The 22,995-nt window shown below is 42.8% G+C and overlaps 1 protein-coding gene and 1 pseudogene across 1 annotated transcript; both read left to right on the top strand.

Moving 5' to 3' along the window:
* Positions 1-731: 731 nt before the first annotated feature.
* LOC142440765 (calmodulin-like) lies at positions 732-1,075 on the top strand (annotated as a pseudogene).
* A 4,154-nt stretch (positions 1,076-5,229) lies between these two features.
* LOC142439960 (kanadaptin-like) lies at positions 5,230-16,783 on the top strand. Its single transcript, XM_075542647.1, is given in 7 exon segments — positions 5,230-5,268; positions 6,311-6,804; positions 14,282-15,102; positions 15,105-15,320; positions 15,323-15,814; positions 16,040-16,516; positions 16,519-16,783. Coding segments are annotated over 7 exon segments (2,637 nt in total). The 3' UTR covers positions 16,617-16,783.
* The last annotated feature ends 6,212 nt before the right edge of the window (positions 16,784-22,995 follow it).

Below are 22,995 nucleotides of genomic sequence, written 5' to 3'. Positions count from 1 at the left end.
AGATAACAAAAACAGCCAGTAGCAAATTCAAAAACTTCACCAAGAGATTTGAGAAGGCAGAGAACCACACCAGGGACCCAGACAACAACCAGGCATACTTCAACAAATGGTAAAGACAGTCAGATAAGATAATCAGAGAAGTTGAAGAAAATCTGAGAGTCAGGCCTGATGTTTTGAAGAAAAACATTAGAATAATTGGACTACCAGAAAAAGACACAATGAAGAAGTCAACAGCAAAATTAGGGAGGGCATTCTTAGAGGAGAACTTTGCCAGCTTAATGAATGAAAACCAGGCAACCATTCAGAAAGCTGAAAGAACAGCAGTTATACTGAATTCCAAGAAGTTACCAAGGCTTAAAACAGTTAAATTATCCAAATTTGAGTAAAAGGAGAAAATCATAGCAGCTAGAGGAAAAAACACAGTCACCTATTAAGGCACTCAAATAAGAATATGCACAGACTTAATGTAGACACTAAAAAGAAGAGAAGGGAGTGGAGTAACATGTTCTGAAATTTGAAGGAAAATAACGCAAGCCCAAGAACATTCTATCCAGGCCCAAGTGGAGCCAGCGAGCTGAGTGGTTGTGTAAATACATCTCTGAGACCGATAGAGATTGCAGCAAAGCTGACCAACTGATTGAAGAGCAGATTACAGAATTAGAGGAAGTTTTTGACTGTTTGAAAAGGATGGTGATGGAACTATTATAACAACAAAGGAATTGGGAACCGTAATGAGGTCTCTTGGGCAGAATCCTATGGAAGCAGAATTACCAGACATGATTAATGAAGTAGATGCTGATGGTTATGTCACAATTGACTTCCCAGAATTTCTGACGATGATGGCAAGACAAATTAAGGACACAGACAGTGAGTAAGACATTAGAGAAGCATCCAATGTGTTCGATAAGGATAGGAATGGCTGTAGTAGTGCAGCAGAACTTCATCATGTGTTGGCAAACCTTGAAGAGACGTTAAAAGATGAAGAGCTTGATGAAATGATCAGGGAAGAAGATATATGATGGTGATGGTTCAAGTAAACTATGAAGAGTTTGTACAAATGATGACAGCAGAATGAAGGCAGTGTACACATGTGTTAGATTTCTTGTAGAAATTGTTTATTGCCTTTTCTTTGTTTATAACTAATCTGTAAAATGTTTCTCCCAACTGTCAAAACAATATGTATGTATACTAATTAGTACTTAATTCCTCCATGTTTTGTTCTCTTATCTTATTTTCATTGTCCTGAAACTTTGTTTTAGGAAATTGACTAAGTAACATTGTGGCTTACTCTGAATATATCTAAGCCCTTCTGCACATCTAAACTTAGAAGTGGTCAAAGGATGGAACATCTAGGTTATGTCTCTTTTGTTCGTAGTTATCTTTAGAAACCGTCAGCACGTGGTGTCTGAATTGTGGAGTAGTAACTCTGTATGGAGATATGTTGACAATCAACAATATGTACTTAAAGTTGCACTATTGCAAAACAGGTGTATAATCCAGGTAGTACTCATACGCTATTTTTTTTATACTGCTGGTCCTGTACCAGAAACATTTTCTTTTATTGGTACTTGTTTTTTAAACTTTGTTTAGTCACTTACAGAAAATCTGCTTATGGCTCAATTTGCCTCAAATCTATTCCATGTTGTATATTTGTTTTCCAATAAAAATTTTCAATTAATAAAAAATAATCTATCCAGTCAAATTATCTATCAAGATAGATGGAGAACTAAGAGCTTTCACAGACAAGGAAAAACTCAAAGAATACGTTAAAAGGAACACAGCCCTACAAAAGAACCTTTCTTACCCAGTACGGGCAGAAGAACACTCACTAAGCATGGAAAGACCACCACATAGAACAACCCCACCCAGAGGGCAACAGAGAGAAAACAGACCCCAAGATGGCATTAGCTCAATGGTAGAAAGAAGGCAAAAGTGAACCACACACACACACGTGCACAACTCACGAATAAGAAAGGGAGGTAGGAAAACACACAACACAAAGGTATAAGGGGGCATAACAGAATCCACAAATGGATGTAATACCCCTGACTATCAATGGACTGAACTCAGGCATTAAAAGGCAGAGTCTAGCAGACTGGCTTAGAAAACACAACTCATCGAGCTGCTGCCTACAGAAGACACAGCTGAAATGTACAGACAAAAATAGGCTGAAAATCAAAGGCAGGAGGAAAATATACCATGCAAATGGCAATACAAAAAAAAGCAGGGGTTGCAATCCTAATCTCGGAAAAAATTGACCTCAAGGTGCTAACCATAACAAGAGACAAGGAGGAGCACTAAATAATGCTCAAGGGAACAGGAGACCAGGAAGCAGTTAGCATAATAAATATATATGCACCCAATGAGGCCCATTTAATTCATCAATCAAACACTCCGAAAGATGGAAAAAGTAATCACAATGAGCAAATTCAAGTACATAGAGATCATACAGATGGATTTCTTTGACCACTATGCCCTAAGGCTAGAAATCAACAAAAGGATGATTAAGAAAACAAGGGCAAAGAATCGGTGGTTGAATAATCTCTATTGCAAAAGGAGTGGACACTTGTCCAGATGAGAGATGAAATCAGGAAGTTTCTAGAAACCAATGAGAATGAGAATACAATGTACTAAAACCTTTGGGACACAGCAAAGGTTATTGTCAGAGGAAGTTTATAGCAATGCATGCACACATGAAAAAGGAAGAGAGACTTATGATTGATGTGATGACACAAAACCTACATCAATTAAAACAGTCAACATGGCAATCCTACTAATAGCAAAAGAAAAAAGTCAGAGCTGAGATTCATGAGAGGGAAAACAAGAAAACTATGGGAAAAATTAATGCAGCTAAAAGTTGTATCTTTTAAGAATTAGCAGAATCGACAGACAGCTGGAAAAACTAACCAAAGAAAGGAAGGAACAAATTTCAATAGTGAGAATGAAGAATGAAACAGGAGACATCACAACGGCCCCTGAGGAAATCAAAAGGATAGTTACACAGTACTAGGAAGGCCTGTATTCCAATGAACTCAACAACCTGGAAGACATGGACACACACTTAGAAAAAGAATCCCTCCCTAGACTATTCCAGATGGACAGCAAGAATCTCAACAGACCCAAAGCAACAGAAAAAGTAGACAAGGTTATCAAGGGATTAGCAATAAAAAAAATTCCCTGGGTCAGATGGCTTCACAGGAGAATTCTACCAAGCATTCAGGGAAGAACTGACACCAATCCAACATGAATTCTTTCAGAGTATAGAAAAAGAGCACACTCCCAAACTCTTCCTATGAAGCTAGTTTAACTCTGATACCTAAAATGTGAAAGGATCCCACAAGAATCCAGAACTATACACCAATATCTCTAATGAACATTGATGCAAAAATCCTAAACAAATACCTGGCCAATAGAATGCTAAAGCATATAAAACAAATAATTCACCATGACCAAGTGGGATTCATACCAGAGATGTAGGAATGGTTCAACATATGAAGGACCATTAATATTATTCACCACACTGACATGAAAAATTATAAGAACCACATGGTAATATGAATGGATGTGCAAAAAGCACTGGACAACATCCAACATCAATTCCTGTTTAAGACATTCAAGAAGATAGGAATGAAAGGAAAATTCCTCAATATAATACAAGCTATATATGAAAAACCACAGCCAACGTGGTAGTCAATGGAGAAAAGACGAAAACAATCCCATTGAAAAAGGGGACCCGACAAGGATGCCCCTTTCCCCCACTCTTATTTAACATCATACTGGAGTTCCTAGTTAATAAAAGAAGACAACGAAAGATATCCAAAGTATTCGCCTAGGAAAGGAAGAGGTATAACTATCATTATTCACAGATAATATGATTTGTGTTTTATTAAATAATCATTTTATTGTGAACTCTTACAACTCTTGTTATAATCCTTACATCATCGCATCAGGCATGTTGGTACACATAAGATGATATGATTATATATAGGAAAAATCCCAAAAGCTCCACAAGAAGAGCGCTGAAAGTGTTAGATGAATATGGCAGAATGGCAAGATACAAGACCAACAAACAGAAGTCTATCATACTTCTATACATATTGGACAGGATCACAGAAGAGGGAATCAAAAAGGCAATACCCTTCACAATAGCCAAGCACAAATTGAAATATCTAGGAATATACCTGACTGAAAAAAACAAAAGATTTGTGCGAGGAAAACTACAGAACACTATTATAAGAAACCAAGAGTGACCTCACCGACTGGAAGAATATCCCATGCTCATGGATCAGAAGACTCAATATAGTAAAGATGTCACTTCTGTCAAGGGACTATATAAATTTAATGCTATTCTGATGCAATTCTTCAAAGAATTGGAAAAACTGATTACCAACTTCATATGGAGAGGGAAGAAACCCAGAATTAGCTGAGAATGCATCAAGAAAGACAAAGTGGGAGGGCTTGCTCTACCTGACTTTAGCATGTATTAGTCAGTCACAGAAGTCAAAACAGCGTGGTGCTGGTATAACAACAGATATTCAGACCAATGGAAAATAGCTGAAGGCCCAGAAATAAAATCATCAGCATACAGACAACTGATCTTTGATGAGGACCCAAAAATATCAAATGGGAAGGGATGCCCTCTTAAAAAAGTGGTGCTGGAAAAAATTGATATCTCCCAGCAGAAAAATGAAGCAACACCCTTACCTCTTTCCATATATAAAAATAAACTCAAGGGGGATCACAGACCTTGAGGTAAAACTCCAAACTATTAGGGCCATCAGTGAGTGAATTGGGACATACCTGAGAACTTTGGCTCAGGGTATACATAGGCTATCAGAAATAGGGAAGGACACAAACACAGAGGAGGCATAAATTGACAAGTGGGATATACATCAAAAGAATTCACTAAGAGAGTAATAAGAGAGCCACAGACTGGAAAAACATCTTTAGCAATGACACATAAGATAAAGGCCTTATTACTAAAATCTACAATACTCTGCTAACTTATAATAAGAAAAAAACTAATTGCCCACAGAGGAACTGGGCAAAGGATCTGAACAGAAGTTTCACAGAGTCTGAAATCCAATGGCCAATAAATATATGAGAAAATATTCCTGATCATTGGCCATAATAGAAATGCAAATCAAAACAACTATGAGATATACCATCTAACACCCTCAAAAATAGCCCAATTCAAAATATCAGAAAGTAACCAGTGTTAGGGGGGCTATGGGGAGACAGGGACTCTCATCCACTGCTGGTGGACCTGTAAGTCTGTGAAGCTGTTGTGGAAATCAATTTGGCGATTTCTAAAACAGATAGAAATTGAGCTATAATACAACCCAACAATCCCCCATACAGGGCATATACCCAGAAGAGGCAAGAAACGAACCAAGGCCAGACATCTGTGCTCCAATGTCCATTCCAGCGCAGTTCACAATTGCAAGGAGTTGGAAATAACACAAATTTTCATCAAAGAATAAATGGATTATAAAACTGTGGTACATAAATACAATGGAGGTTTCTGGTTGCCGGCCAGCCAGGGCTCCATGCCAGGTGGCCAAGGGCCGCAGCCATCCTGACTTCTTTGGGGCTGGAGGCCGCAGGGGTCCCACGGTGCTGCCGTGGGGGCTTGCGGCTTCCCCCAGTGACCCCACCTCCTAAAAAGGAGCGGGGGGTTGGGGAGGGGAGATATGGGTAGCCAGGGGAACAGGACACTAACCCACCCAAGGGGAGGGTGTTGTATATATCTCCACAGGGAAAGAGGGACCAGACTTCAACATGGTGCTCCAAGACAAGAACGCAACACACTGACATGAAGCAGGGAGCCAATAGAGAGAGAGGCCTTAGGGGCCGGCCCCATTACCAACTAAGTGGACAGCACCCCCGCCCCCGAGAAGAATTTCCTTCAGAGGACAGCACTGAAGCTAAGGCTCAAGGAGAGGGACTTGTCTGATCAGAGCACACAGGAGCCAATGAGGGGGGAGGGGGTAAGAGTGAAGTACATCCTGGCCCACCAAGGACAATATTTTTGCTCAGAGTAGCCAATGTACAGAGAGGACTGTAGAGCTGGTTCCATCATGAGACACAATGTTCCTCACTGACCCATAGCACCATAGGGGACAACACTGGAGACAAATGGCGGGAACTGTGCTGGCGCTGAGCCCACCACGCCGAAGTCAGACACTGGGAATGTGCAACAGAGCAGCAAGGGGAACAGAGCAATGAAGTCCCCAAGGAATACCAAAAATAGACTGTGGGGCCAGGGCATGATTCCCCATCAGACTGGACTGGAAAAAACTCAAAGCAGGACCGCCCTGTACGTGAGGGAACCCGGGTAGCCTCCATTGAAACAGGCTTGGCTACAGCAGCTGCAAAGCTTGCCCAGCAGGAACTGCAGAAGACCCAGAAGAAAAAATATGTCAAGAAGAAACCTTTGCTAAAGGAGATAGAACAGCCTCGCCCTCAAGACTCCAATCTCAACCTGGCAACACCAGCCCCAACTCTGGCCACTACCCCCCAGCTTTTCAACCCACTGCCTCCTCCTGAGCCTAAACAAGAGGCCCTCTCAGGAAGCCTTGCTGACCACGAGTATACTGCTTGTCCCAATGCCTTTGGCATGGCCCAGGCAAACCGCAGCACCACACCTATGGCCCCCGGTGTCTTCTTGACCCAGCGGCGCCCTTCAGTTGGCTCCCAGAGCAATCAATCAGGACAAAGAAAGCGTCCCAAAAAAGGCCTGGCCACAGCAAAGCAGAGACTTGGACGTATCCTGAAAATCCACAGAAATGGCAAACTCCTTTTGTGAGCCCCCTGTGCACCACTCCCCACCCCCACCCTTTCAACCCCATTGCCTTCTCCATTGTTGACTCGGGGCATTCCTGGATCCTGTCTGCCCCAGACAAGGTGCTGGGGTGCATTGTCCTGCTTTCCTGGGACTGACCAAAGGCATGGACTCCCCTACAAATTCCTCTATGGACTCCCCAACTTCCTCCCCCATTTCCACTAAAGCATCCTATCTTCAATTAAAAAAAAAAAGAACAACTAATAGACTTTGAACTAGTTATAGTTTTTGTGTTGTTGCCTTTTTGGTTTTGTTGTTGTTATTGCTGTTGTAGCTATTGTTTTATTTTCTCTTGTTGCTTCATTGTGCTCAGTCTTGTGTCGGTACATATTGCTGTTGCTGCATGTCTATCTGGAAGGGATAGGCGGGATAAACAAGCCAGAAGAGAGAACAATGGTTGGATGACAGTTCCAAGGGGACATGGGAGAGGGGGAGGTAGGAGAAAGGAAGTGGGTGTTAACAAATCCAGGGACAAGGGAACAAGTGACTGAAAATTGATGGAAAGGAGAGTGTAGGCTGTCTGGAAGGGCTGTATCAAGGACAATGTAGCTGAGAGGAATTCCTGAAACCCAAATGAAAGCTGAACATGATAGTGGGAAAGAGGAAAGGAAAAAGAAATAGAGGAAAGAACTAGGAGGCAAAGGGCATTAATAGAGATCTAAATACAGGCATATACATATGTAAATATAATCATATACAACAAGGGGGAATAGATCTATGTACATATATTTATAGATTTAGAATTAAGGAAATAGATGGACAGTGGACCCCTACTCAAGTATTCCCTCAACACAAGAACACTTTGTTCTAATAGTTCAGCAGTCTGAGATGCTCACCTTCCCGACACAATCACTGAAGACAAATGTGTGCATAAGCAAATGTGGTAAAGAAAGCTGATGATGCCCAGCTATCAAAAGATGTAGCATCTGGGGCTATGTCTTAAAGGCTTGAAGATAAACAAGGAGTCATCTAGCTGAGAAACAACAAAGCCCACATGGAGGAAGCACACCAGCCTGTGTGATCACGTGGCTTCAAAAGGATCAGGTATCAGGCATCAGGCATCAAAGAACAAAAAAATCCCATATCTTTGTGAATGAGGGGAATAGCAGAGTGGGGACCCAAATCCCATCTGTAGGCAACAGGGCAGATGAACCCCTCAGGACCAGTGGTGAGAATGGCGATACCGGGAGGGTGGAAGGAAGGTGAGGGAGAAAGGGGGGACAAATTACAAGGATCTACCTATAACCTCCTTTCTGAGGGATGGACAGTGGAGAAATGGGTGAAGGGAGATGTCAGACAGTGTAAGATATGACAAAATAATAATTTATAAATTATCAAGGGCTCATGGGGGGAGGGAAATGCGGATGGAGGGGAAATGAGGAGCTGATCCCAAGGGCTCAAGTAGAAAGGAAATGTTTTGAGAATGATGATAGAAACAAATGTACAAATGTGCTTGAAACAATGAATGGATGTATGGATTGTGTTAAGAGTTGTATGAGCCCCCAATAAAGTGATTTTTTAAAAATACAATGATTTTTAAAAAGCAGTGGTGAATGCATGAGGAACATTGCTGCATGGGAAGAATTGTAGGAAATTATGTTAAGCAAAGTAACCCAAGCACAAAAGGACAAGTACAACATAATTCCACTGAGGTAGTCCACTGAGGTTATGCAAAAGTGGCATAAGAGAAAAGCTACTATATACATACATTCCTGGGGTGAGATACAGGTATTATGACAGGGCCAGACCCAATTTAGAATACATCTGGCAGTCAACTGTCAACTAAAAAGGAGACGGAGAGAGAAAGAGAGAGAGAGAGAGAGAGAGAGAGAGAGAGAGAGAGAGAGAGAGAGAGAGAGAGAGAGAGAGAGAGAGAAGGAAGGAAAGAAAGAGAAAGAGGACATGGGTGGCCGGGGTGGGGGAGGCCATGAAGCCACCCAAGAGGAGAGTATTAGTTTTATCTCTACAGGAGAGGGAGAGAGGAACCAGACTTCAACCTGCTGCACCAAGACGTGAATGCTACATACCAGCATTAAGCAGGGATCCAATAGAGAGGTCTGCAGGGATGACCCTAATCCCAACTTTGTGGACACTCTTCCTCCTTCACCCCCAAGAAGAATGCACTTCAGATGACAGCACTGTAGCTACAGCTCAGGGAGAGGGGCACTTCTGATCAGAGCACACAGGTGCAAACGAAGAGGGAAGGAGAGAGAGTGGAACACATCCTGGGTCACCAAGCCCCAGGAATGATATTCCTGCTCAGAGCAGCCAATGCACAGAGAAGACAATAGGGCCAGCCCCACAAGGAGACACAACAGCCCTCACTGACCCGTAGTGCTAAGGGGACAACACTGAAGACACAGTATGGGAGTTGTGCCCGATCTGACCCCACCACACCGGGTCAAAACACTAAGGGCATGCAACAGAGCTGCAAGGGGAACAAAGCAATGAAGTCCCTGGGGAATACCAAAAATAGACTTTGGGGCCAGGGTCTGGCACCCCATCAAACTCAACAGGAAAACACTCTTTAAAAGGTCAACAAAAGACCTGGAACTATTTATAGACTTTTCTCTTTTTCTCATTGTTTTTTTTTTTTTTTTGGTGGTTGGTTTGTTTTTTGTTTTCTTTTGCTGTTTTGCTTTGCTCTGTCTTGTTTTTTGTGCTTATTATCGTCTCTGCATGTCTATCTAGAGAAGACAGGCGGGATAAACAATCCAGAGGGGAAAACAACAAGACCAGCGGTTCCAGGGGAACACAAGAGAGGGGGAGGTTGAGGACAAGAAGGGGCATATCAACAAACCCAGAGGCAAGAGAACAACAGGTGAACTAAAAGCGATGGCAAGGAGGGCATAGGATATCTGCTGGGTCTTGATCAAGGACAATGTAAGCAAGAGGAATTACTGAAATCTAAAGGAAAGCTGAACATGATAGTGGGACAAGAGGAAAGTAAAAGGGAATAAAGGAAAAACTAGGAGAAAAAGAACATTTATAGAGGTCTAAATACAGACAAGTATATATGTAAATATACTTATATGTAACAATAGGGAAATAGATCTATGTACATATACTTATTTGTGAAATATTAAGACAGCATATGGGCATTAGGCCTCTACTCAAGTACTCTTGCAATGCAAGAACACTTTGTTCTAACAACCCGATATTGTGTGAGGCTCACCTTCCAAACACGATTGCTGAAGACAAAATGGGTTCATAAGCAAATATGGTGAACAATTCTGATGGTGCTCAGCTCTCAAAAGATATAGCATCTTGGGTCTTGAAGGCTTGAAGATAAACATGCAGTCATCTAACTGAGAAGCAACAAAGGCCACATGGAAGAAGTACACCAGCCTGTGTGATCATGAGGTGTCAGTGGGATCAGGTATCAGGCACCGAAGTCCCAGAACAAAAAAACCAATGTGAATGAGGGCGAGTGCAGAGTGGAGACCCAAAGCCCATGTGTAGACAATTGGGCATCCCCTTACAAAAGGAGCTCAAGGAAGAGACAAGTCAGTCAGGGTGCAATGCAGCACCAATAAAACATGCACCTTTCCTCTAGTTCTTTAATGCTTCCTTCCGAACCTCCCCCTTCCCCCCTACTATCATGACCCCAATTCTACCTTACAAATGTGGCTAGACCAGAGCTTGTACACTGGTACAGATAAGAGCTGGAAACACAGGGAATCCAGGACAGATAAACCCCTCAGGACCAATAATGAGAGTAGAGATACCAGGAGGGGAAGGGGAAGGTAGGGGCAAAAGGGGGGAACCAATCACAGCAATCTACTATAACCCCCTCCCAGGGGGATGAACAACAGAAAAGTGGGTGAAAGGAGACAGAGGGTGTAAGACATGAAAAAAAAATTTTATAAATTATCAAAGGTTCATGAGGGAGAGAGGGTGGGGAAATGAACTGATATCAAGGGCTCAAGTAGAAAGAAAATGCTTTGAAAATGATGATGGCCATGTATGTACCAATGTGCTTGATACAATTGATGTGTGGATTGTTTTAAGAGCTGTAAGAGCCTCATATAAAATTATTTATTTAAAAAAAGAAGAAGAGTGAGTTCTATAGACCAGTACCATCAGGACCACCTAGAGCTTATTAGAAATTCAGACTGTTGAATCCCACCCTAGATCTTCTGGTTCACAATCTATATTTTATCAAACCCACACGTGATACAAAAGCAGATCCAACTGTACAAATCACTGCTGTGGAAATGCTACAACTCTAGAAGGGGATTTGAAGACAAGGCCTGGAAGGTGTGTCTTAGCGATGGTCTTTCTGTATCCATGTGGAAAGGATTATAACACAAAGCCAGCAGCTCGGGAGAGTTTATATGCTGAAGACCCGTGCAGCTCAGTCTTCAGAGAACCCGCATTGGTTGACAGGGTAGGCGTGCTCTGCTAAGTTTCTCTCAACTAGCACACATCTGTGACCCACGGATAGAATGATCCTGAACCAGTGTGACAAGGCCAGAAGAGCTTTAGACTGGGTTCCAAACTCAGTCCTGGGTACACGAACACAGGAGCCACAAACTCATATGCTTATCCATCATGCCAAAGCAATAAGTAATATGGAGAACAGCATTGGTCTTGTGCTAAGGAGGTAGCAGATACTCACCATGCAGGCATGTCGGCTCAGTATAAAGCCTTCTGACTTTCCCCAAGGATCAAGAAGTCCTTCGCTTCATAATTTTTAAATAATGATAACGGATTCAAAACGTTTTACAATAGCTTCCTTCCACCCAGAATACAAATCAGAAGCTAGGGGGATGCATTTAAAACTCTCCAGATTATTTAAAAATCACAATCAACAAGTCAAAAGTTCTAGGCTAGAGCGTGGAGAAGTAAAGTCACAGGAGCAAGGAGGAGGAATGCTGGCAAGTGTCATTCCTTAGAATAGACACCACACTCACCTCAGCAGAGAAGAGGCATTGGAAAAGAAAGGGGGGTAAAATTAAACTCGAAGTTTAACTCAGTTCTGTCTCATAGCAGCCCCATACAGATCAGAGTGGACCTGTACTTCACAGGGTTTTCAATGACTCATTTTTTAGAAGCAGACCACCAAGTTTTTCTTCCAAAGTGCCCTGGGGTATTTGAACTTCCAACCTTTCAGACAACAGTCAATAACATTAACCATTTGCTCCACTCAGAGACTCCCCTAAAGACATTGACTGTGCTTTTTATGTCTTTTTTATGATGCCATTCTTTTAAGTTATAAAAGAATAACAACATAGCTTTATTCCCATTCCTCCTGAGTGTGTGATTCTGTAGAGAAATGTTAGAGCCAGTTCTCAGGTTCTTGCCTTCTCTCTGTGACTGAGCTATTGACTAGTGTTGAAGTTGTGGCTAATTTCCTTCCTAATGTGCAGTCCTGGATAGAATCCATGTCAACTTTTTTTTTCCCATCTTTGGAAAAAGGCTGTCGAAGAGCAAGTTGCCAAAGCTAAACTTTACCTACTTCAAGTTTTGCCAGAGTACAGCCCTGTTTGCTCACAACTGAGAGCAAACTCATAAAACCTATTTATGTCCTGCGGCACTTGAACATGTGCAGCTTGTTAGGAATTTGTGTGGAACACAGTGAGCTAGTCGAGGTGAGAAGGGACAGGAATAATGGAGTCAAGGAACAGTATAAAAGAAAAAGTGAGAGCATTTCATGACAGACTGGCGTTCAAAGCCCAGGACAAGCAGGACGCAGAGTGGGGTCAGTTGCTTACCCTGGAAGTTGTCTGATGGGAAAATCAAGCAGAGAGACAATGGGGGGAGAAATATTTTCGCTAAACTGACAAGAACATTTTTGTGGGAATATAAAACATGTTCCACTTTGATAACTAGTGGCATTCACTCTTCTTTTAATACCCAAATCAAATTAAGAAAGGGGCCTCTTCTGCCTCGTGGCTTGTGTCTCATAAATCTGTCAGCACCAGGTGTGATTCTAGGTACTTATGCAAGAGAAAGTGAAAGCTTCTATCAATCCACTGTAGGGTCCCATTCATTATTAATCCTACTTAGTATTACTAAGTGCTTCGTTATAACAAACATTCATGTAAATTGTATCTGTTAACATATTTAATCTTCAAAATACACCTATGAGACAAATGCTGACATCATATCTCTTTTGCATATAAAGAATCTGAACCCACACAAAATCCATCCAGATTTAGGGCCTTTATCCTGTATCCCTTCAGTGGGGCTTGGACACAACATAAATATGATATCCTTTAAGCCAATTGTGATAGTTAGGTTTTGTGTACAACTTGATTGAGCCAGTATTCTCTGACTTGGCAATTAAAACAGTAATTCTCCAAGATGTGATCTAGCATGATGAACTTGTTCCATAATAGGTTCTGTTATGAGGGACCCATCAACTGTAAGATTGTGGTTGGATACAACATCTTAACTCAGATCACAGCCCTGATGCAATCAATTGAAAGGAAGTTCCTTCAAAGATATAACCTGCTACCAATTTAAGTGGACACTGTATAAGGGCCCTGGTGGTGTAGAGAATTATGCCTTCTGTTTCTAAGTACAAGGTCAGCAGTTTGAAACCACTAGTTGATCCTTGGGAGAACGATGAGCTTTTCTACTCCTGTAAAGAGCTACAGTCTCAGAGATCCACAGGATCCTATAGAATTGCTATGAATCACAGTCTACTCAATGGCAGTGAGTGGTAAAATTTTGCTGGATTTGCATCTCACATCTGGATCATCAATATCTTGCTCTTTGGGTGTGATGCAATGGCCTAGCATATCGCCTGCTGATACTGGTAGTCATCTGTGGCCTACTATCTGACATATTGACCTTGGATTCACTCACCTCTGCTGCCATCAACTTGTCACCTTTCCATTGAATTTGGGTTCACAAGATCCCACAGCTACCTGAGTCAGGAGATGCCTACAACCTAACATCTGCCCCATGGACTTCTAACCTGAGCATACCTGGAGTTGTAACTTCTACAGCTGAGTGAACTATTTTCTAATATAAATTTACATATATTTTCTGCTTTTGTTTCACTAAGGAACCAAGCCTAAGATACCCATACAAACTTAATTTGCTATCAGCAGCTCAAAAATGAATAGAATGGCAGGAATTCTCTTACGTAGATCTTAATTTTGCCTGAGAAGAGTAAATTTATAGCATTTTAAACTTTTTTCTTTTATCAATATATAATAGTTTTATTAATATATCTTACACAATCTAATATATCCATTCACATTCAATTCTGTTGTTCAATCCCATCGAGTGAGGTCATACAATCATCGGTGCTATCAGCTCCCACTCCCTACCTTAACACCCCTCTCCCTTCCCAAAGCCTCAGGGAACCATTACTCCTGTAACTATTTCTAAAGGTTATCTAGCTTGACTGTCATGCGCTACATAGTCTTAAATATACAAATGAACATATGCAAATCTAACTTGGTTACCGAGGTCAAACAGTAAAAACCTTAATAGTGAGGGGAAGGGCTTGCCCGTGCCACCCGCTGCAGCGCGAGGGAGAGCCTCGGTCACCAGTCCCTGCCATGCCGAGGAAGCGAAGAAAGAGGGGCCCGCGGCGCCGCTGAACCCGGATTCTGAGGAGCCTCAAGTTCCACCTGCCGGGCCGGACAGCGGGGCGACCCGGGGTCCACAGGAGGAGCCCCCGCGACCCCCGACAGCCGCTTCTCCCTCCAGTGGCCCGGCCTGGGCGCCTGCCTATCAAGAGCCGCCGTGGGGCGGGCCGGCCACGGTCCCCTACAGCCTGGAGACCCTGAAGGGCGGCGCCATCCTTGGCACCCGCAGCTTGAAAGCCACGAGCCGCTGCCTTTTCGGGCGACTGCCGACCTGCGACGTGTGCCTGGAGCACCCTTCGGTGTCTAGGTACCACGCCGTGCTGCAGCACCGGGTGTCCAGCGCCGACGGAGACGGTACCAGGCCCGGCTTCTATCTCTACGATCTGGGAAGCACCCACGGCACTTTCCTCAACAAAACCCGCATCCCTCCCCACACCTATTGTCGGGTCCACGTGGGACACGTTCTTCGCTTTGGAGGCAGCACCGGGCTCTTCATCCTGCAGGGACCAGAGGAAGACCAAGAGGCAGAATCTGAGTTAACGGTAACGCAGTTGAAGGAATTACGTAAGCAACAACAACTGCTGTTGGAAAAGAAGATGTTAGGAGAAGACTCAGATGAAGAGGAGGATACGGACGCCACCGAAGCACAGAGGAATCCGAGTAGTCAGGATGATGAAATCGGCTGCACCTGGGGAATGGGAGAAGATGCTATGAGGATGAGGCTGAAGAGAACCCCATTGTCCTAGAATTTCAGCAGGAAAGGGAGGCCTTTTATATAAAGGATCCCAAAAAGGCTCTCCACGGGTTTTTTGACCGAGAAGGAGAAGAATTAGAATATGAGTTTGATGAACAGGGGCACAGCACCTGGCTCTGCAGGGTGAGGTTACCCGTGGATGATTCAACTGGAAAACAGCTCATGGCCGAGGCCCTCACTCAGGAAAGAAAAAGGAAGCCATGATCCAGTGCTCCCTGGAAGCTTGTCGGATCCTGGACACTTTGGGATTGCTACGTCAGGAGGCAGTGTCTCGGAAAAGGAAGGCCAAGAACTGGGAGGACGCAGACTTTTACGACAGTGACGATCACACGTTCCTGGACCGCACTGGCCTTGTGGAGAAGAAGCGTCTCAGCCGAATGAAGAAGGCTGGGAAGATTGATGAGGAGCCAGAAACCTTTGAATCACTGGTTGCAAAGTTAAGCGACGCCGAAAAGGAGCTCTCTGAGATCTCGGAGCGACTGAAAGCCTCGAGCAGAGCTCAGTCAGAGTCGCCGTCTCAGGACTCCTTGGACGCGTTCATGTCGGAGATGAAGTCGGTGAGTGCCTTGGATGGTGTGTCCCAGAAGAAACTTCACCTGAGGACTTTCGAACTGCGGGAAGAGCAGCAGAGACTTAAAGGGTTGATAAAAATTGTAAAGCCAATCTGTGGATTATCAAGGGTTCGTGAGGGAGGGGGGAGCGGAGAGGGAGGGGAAAAAAAGAGGACCTGATGCAGAGGGCTTAAGTGGAGAGCAAATGCTTTGAGAGTGATTAGGGCAAAGAATGCACGGATGTGCTTTATACAATTGATGTATGTATATGTATGGATTGTGATAAGAGTTGTATGAGCCCCTAATAAAATGTTTAAATAAAAAAAAATTGTAAAGCCAGCAGAAATCTCAGAACTGAAAAAGACAGAAAATCAGAGTACAGATTCAGAAAACAAAGCTAAAAAGCTTACGCTGCCTCTTTTTGGCGCCATGAAAGGAGGAAGCAAATTCAAATTAAAAACTGGAACTGTGGGGAAGTTACCCCCTAAGCGTCCAGAACTCCCTCCAACGCTGATGAGAATGAAAGACGATCCGGAAGTAGAAGAGGAGGAGGAGGAGGAGGAGGAGGAGGAGGAGGAAGAGGAGGAGGAGGAGGAGGAGGACAATGAGGAGTGCGGCAAGAAGACAGTGGAGGAGCGCAGTGGAAACATGCCCCAGCTCGGCCGGGTGGCAGAGACAAGAGATGAGCCAGAGACCTGCGATCCCGCCACATCCCTCCAGGAGCCCTCAGTCTCCAAGAACGCACGTGAGAGAAGCAGAGGTGAACGGAAGCAAACGGAAGCTGCCGGCCCCAGTAAGGTCCCACCCCCCCTTTCCTCCACATACCGGAAGATGACCCCGACTACTGTGTCTGGGTCCCTCCTGAAGGCCAAAGTGGAGATGGCAGGACACACCTCAACGACAAGTATGGCTATTGACGCCCCAGAGCCCAGAGAAGGCCTGTGGACCAAGCGATGCGGGCTCGGGGAGGGTACCGCACGATGGAGCCGGAGCGGGAGCTCGGAGATCCCCCGTCAGATCTGTTCCCTGTCTTTTCTTCTCTGCTGTGGCTTTCTTAATGTATCCCCTCCCCTGTTCTTCTGAATGTGGTATTTATGTTTGTATGTATGTATATAAAAAAGGAACCATAAAGTTTGCAAATAAGTAGAATGAGAGAAGGGGCCCTATTAAACGAGAAGGCAAAGATGCCTCTAATGTTGATTTAAGGTCCCAGACTGACCATAGCTTAGAGACACCTCTCATGAACAATAGCCTACTCTGGAGTTGAGCCTAGGAGTCACCGAATTTGCTTCCTCAGGTGGGTGTTGAAGTATGAAGCCACGCCACTGGCATTGCCCTGGGTGTCCCTCTCGTGCTTGGGACTGGAAATTGATAGACACTAAACCATAGAACTATAACAGTCCTCCGCCAGGTTGGAGAGCAAACCACCCTGTCAGCACACAGGAAGGCCCCTTGCACTTGTTCATGCCCCAGGCTCCTGATAAGAACATCTGGATCTCCAGGACTCTGACCGTCATACGCGATACCCGTCCTCCAATACGGGGGGCAAATAAGCTCGTCCTGCTATGGGGCTTCTCACCTTTCTGGAAACATGCAGAAATTCAGGAAGGTATCTTGGCCTCTTACTTCCTGGCCCCTTGTATTCTTCAGACAGGAAGTAACTTGGGAAGTTCTGGGGTGTGGCTGAAGACAGAGCTGATCAACAGGAGAATGCTGTGGCCCCAGTAGAGAGGACATGGGGTTCTTTCAGTTGAGCTCAGTGTGCCTCCGAGACATCTACGTGAAGATGTCAAGAAAGAAGCTGACTAGATAAGCCTGCATCTCAGAAGAGCGGCCGGAGAACGGTTGCTATCTTCCTGAGGAAGGAAGGTGTGGCACCAGCCGGCAAGGTGAGAGGCCAAGGACACACAGGACTTTTCAAGACTGGCCCTAATCTTGGACAGTGGATTCTTTCATCTTTAGTCCTGGGAACAGAATGGAGATGATTATTCTGGTTGTGGGCACTCATTCACTGGGGAGAAAAATAAAGTACTATCTCCTTACAGGAAAAAAAAATAGTGAGGGGAAGGAATATTTATGAACTAGAGGGTAGTTGTGTGGTTCATCAGTGCTATACTGCACCCTGAATTTATCATCCACTCTACGGCCCTTCTGAGTGAGACAATTATCTTGTGGCTGGGTTTTGGGTCTCCACTATATCCACACCCCTCAGATTGATTTGTTTATGTGTTTTCAGACCTCTGATACCTCCTCCCTTCCACATCTCATGATCACACAGACTTCTTCCATGTGCTTCGTCCATGTGGGCTTTGTTTTGCCATGGTAGATGATCACTGGTTTAACTACAAGCCTTTAAGACCCCGGATACTATAACTTTTGATAGCCGAGTATCATCTACTGACTTAACCACATTTGTTTATGCACCCATTCCATTTTGTCTTCAGCAATCATGTCACAGAGGTGAGTATCATATGATGCTACATTGTTAGAACAAACCATTCTTGTAATGAGAGAAGACAAGTCCAAAGTCCATCTGCTTCCTTGCTGCAAGTGCATGTATATGAAGGGGTAGCCCCCCTAAAGGGAATTTTTTCAAAGCTATGTACTTAAATCATTTTTAAAACAACCTTAGAAACTTCAAAGCACTCTCCATTACACTTAATACATTTGTTAAATCTGCAATTCCATTCTTGGAAACACTTTTCAAACTCATCTGTTTGGATGGCTGACAGCACCTCCCTTGTTTATTTCTTCGCCATTTCTACATTGTCAAGTTGCCGTCCTTTCATGTCCCTCTGTGTCATGGAAACAACAGTTGCAAGGAGGAAGGTCAGGAGGATAATGTGCATGGAGCAGAGAGGCATGCTGGGTTTTTTTGTGTTTTTTTTTTTTTTTTTTGCCAAAACTGGCATACTGAGATGGTTGCGTGAGTACATGCTTTGTCATGATGGCAAAACTAGTTCCCTGTCTGCCTCAAATCAGGCTTTTTTTTTGTCCACACAGTTATGCTATCTTCTTAGAACCTCTAAATAGAAAGCTTTATTAACAGTCTGACCTCGTGGAATGAACTCCCAATGCACGGCAAGTCGACATTTTCATCCATTCAGGAAGCTGAGGGATGTTCAGAAAGAGGTTTGTCATCAATCGACATTTCACCTTTTTTGGAACAAGAAAACCACTCATTCATAGTGCTATCCCTGTAAGCTGTGTTCAACATCACAACAGTTTCTGGGGCATTTTTCTGGAGCAGGAATCAAAATTTCACAGGCACACACTGTTCTCTTAAATCAACCATCACAAAAAATGAGGTTTGAACAGAACTGCTTTTATGAAAAAATTCACTGTGACCAGAGATAACCTTCCCAGGCAACACATTGTAAAACATAAAGACGGGGTACACTAACTCAGAGTGAATTGTTAAAAGCTCACCTAGTGGGAAAAATGTATACTACGAAAGCTCTGCTCCGCCCAGCAAAATTACATTTTTTGGGGGTGGGCTGCTTCATATTCTGAAATGCCAATATGCTGTTTGTGCTGTTAGGTGTCCGTTCCAACCCATAGAGACCTTATGCACAATAGAATGAAACACTGCCCTGTCCCGCATCCTTCTCACAATGTTGCTTTGGCTGAGCTCTTGTTGCAGCCATGGTGTCAATCCATCACACTGAGGGCCTTCCTCTTTTTGACTTTACCTCCACTTTACCAAGAATGATGATTTCCAAAGACAATATGTCCTAAATGTGTAAGACACATTCTTGCAATCGTTGCCTCTAAGGAGCACTCTGGCCCTATGTCCTCCAAGACGGATTGATTTGTCCATTTAGCAGTCCATGATGTATAATTATTATTATCCATATGCATGATTGCTATTATGCATAATATATATGAATATATTGTTTTATATGTGATTCTATAATTAACTATATCACATATATAATATGGATAATAACGATGATTCATTGTAAAACATAAGGACAAGCATTTTCTATCTAGCTATATTTCTGGGCTTGATCACATTCTTATATGCAAAACAGAACTTCCTGGAAATAATTAAGGCTTGAAAATCTATTTCTCAATAATCAGTCATTGAAAACCTATGGAGCACAACTCTACTTGACATGCATCCCCAATGGCTTCAAGTTGACTTAATAACTACTGCTCTCTTTTTTTGTATTGGGGAAGAAAATGTGTGACTGTGGGCAGTCTGGAGATATATTCCACCTATAATTTTTAAACAAATATTTGCAGATCATCTTACCACATATAAGATAATGGCTTGAAGCAGTCCTATTCATTGTTTAATGAACATTCTAAGAATTAAACATAACAATCTAGGAGAATGTTCCTCAAAAGCAAGGCTGCTGAAATTTCATCTTGCTTGTTTTTTGGATACATCATTAAGAACTCACAGTTTCCAGAATCTAACACCAGTGTGGGCCAAGTAGAGGGTCAGTGAAAATGAGGAAAGCTTTCAGTGAGATGAATTGACACAATAGCCTTCCAGTGGGGTCAAAACACACCATGCCAAGACCTAACCAAGCAGAGTTGTGTTTGTATATTAAGGTCTTTGTGAGCAGGAGCTCCCTGAAGAGTAACACAACCAAAGGCGATGAGCAGTGTGGGCCCTGGTGTGGAAGAACTGATTTCCTGACAATTTCCCCCCCTAATTTTCCTCCAATGCAAATATGTTGCTATCGTAACTATGTTTCTTTTCTTAAAAAATACACATAATAATCTGCTCAAGCTTACTGATTTGATCTTCTTAACTGCTTAATTTATAACGGAGTATGTTTCCTGGTAACAACTAAGATGTAAAAGACAGATGAATTCAATTCTGCCTAGTAATAATTCTACACACGACTAGCATTTTATATGCTAGATAAGCTTCCTGGAAATAACAATTACCTTACTGGTTTTTAAAAAGACCACTCCACAGGATCATAAATCATCTAGTGTCCTCCTCTATCCTCCTGATTATTTGCATTTTAATAGGGATTTTAAGTCAGCTAAGATATATCATTCCCTAGTCTATAATTTTACAGTTTTGGTTTCATTATTGTCATCCTTGTATTTATCATCAGCAGAAACATAGTCATTGAAAAATTCATGAAGAGTCTATACTGCAAGTTGTTGTTGTTGTTGCTGTTGTTGTTGGTAGGTGCCCTCTGGATGGTTCTGAGCTATAGCAACCTCATTTACAACAGAATGAACACCTCCTGGTCCTTCACCATCCTCACAATTGTTCCCGTGTTTGAGCCAATTGTTGCAGCCACAATGTCAGTCCCTCTCGATGAGGGACTCTCTCTTTTACCTTTCCCCTCTCCTTCACTGAGCATGAGGCCCTTTTCCAGGGACTGGTTTCTCCTGATCATATGTACACAGTATGTGAAGTGAAGTCTTGTCATCCTTATTTCTAAGGAGCATTCTGGCTGTACTTCCAAGACCAGCTTTAGTTCTTCCTTTGACTGTGCGTGGTACTTTCAAAAGTCCTACCTTTCACTAGGGCCATCGTTCAAATGCATCGATTCCTCTTCCTTATTCAATATCCAACTTCCACATGCAAATGAGGTGATTGAAAGCATGCCTTGGTCAGGCACACTTTATTACTCAATGTAACCTCGTTGGTTTTCAACAGTTTAAAAAGGTCTCCTGCAGAGAGTGGTGACACTGGAGGGTGGAGGAAAGGTGGGGTTGAAAGAGGGAAATGATTTTAAGGATCTACATATAACCTCCTCCCTGGGGGCTGGGCAACAGGGAAGTGGGTGGAGTGAGACATCAAACAGTGTAAGATATGACAAAATAATAATAATTTATAAATTATCAAGGATTCATGAGGCTGGGGTGTGGGGAGGGAGGGAGAAAATGAGGAGCTGATAACAAGGGTTTAAGTAAAAAAAGCAAATGTTTTGAGAATAATGAGGGCAACAAATGTACAAATGTGCTTGACATACAATGGATGGATGGATGTGATAAGAGTTGTATGAGCCCCCAATAAAATGATTTTTTAAAAAGAAAATACAGTAAGAAAGAGAATTTGGAAGATAAAAGAAAGTGTGATCCAATGAAGTTTTATGTGATTTAAAAAGAAAAAAGGGTCTCCTGCAGTAGATTTGCCCAATGCAGTGTGCCATTTGATCTCTTGACTGCTGCTTCCTCGAGCATTGATTGTGGATTCAAGGAAGACAAAATCCTTGACAACGTCAAGCTTTTCTATGTTTATCATGATATTAACTATTGGTCCAGTTGTGAGGATCTTTGCTTTCTTTACATTCAGTTATAATCCATACTGCAGAGTGCAATTCTCGATCTTTATCCATAAGTGCGTCAAGTCCTCCTCATGTTCAGCAAGTAAAGTTGTATCATCTGCATATCAAAAAGTATTAATAAACCTTCCTCCAATCCTGATGCCGCATTCTCCTTCATTTAATCTAGCTTCTCTCGGATTATATTCTCTGAGTACAGAGTGGATGCATACGGTGAGAAGATACAACTCTGAGCACACCTTTCCTGATCTTAAACCACGCACTATTCCCTTGTTCTGTTTATACAACTGCCTCTTGATCCATGTATAAGTTCTGCATGAGTACAATTATGTGATCTGGGATACATATTCTTCTCAAGGCTATCCATAGTTTGTTATGATCTAAGCAGTCAAGTGCCTTGGCATAGTCAATAAAATACAAACAAATATCTTTCTGGGAGTCTTTACTTTGTCTCAAGATCCATCTGACATCAGCATATTCCATGTCCTCTTCTGGATCCGGCCTGAACCTCTGGCAGCTTCCTGTCAATACACTGCTGCAAACATTGTGGAATGCTCTTCAGCAAAATGTTACTTGCATATAGTATCCATGACATTTTTCTATAATTTTCACTACCCAATGGCTGACCTTTCTTTAGAATGGGCACAAATATGTATCTCCTCCAGGCAGTTGGCTACATGGCTGCCCTCCAAATTCTCTAACATAAACAACTGGGTGCTTCCAATGCTTCAGACATTTCCGTTGACATTCACCAATTACTGGAGCTTTGGTTTTGCCTAATGCTTTCAGTGCAGCGTCAGTACCATTGGTTCTTGATCATATCTTCCCTCCTGAAACCGTAGAATGCCCTGTAGTTCCTTTTGGTACAATGATTCTGGGCATTCTTTCCAGCTTCTTTTGAGACCTCTTTCATTGTTCAATATTTTACTCGTAGAATCTTTCAGTATCTCAACACAGACTTGGGTTTTTTTATTGAGTTCTTCCAGTTTAAGATTTTTCTCCCTTTTTAGTTTTCTAATTCTAGGTCTTTGCA

This window comes from Tenrec ecaudatus, chromosome 2, assembly GCF_050624435.1.
Source record: "Tenrec ecaudatus isolate mTenEca1 chromosome 2, mTenEca1.hap1, whole genome shotgun sequence".
Lineage (NCBI taxonomy): Eukaryota > Metazoa > Chordata > Mammalia > Afrosoricida > Tenrecidae > Tenrec > Tenrec ecaudatus.
This window is presented reverse-complemented; position numbering and strand designations above follow the sequence as displayed.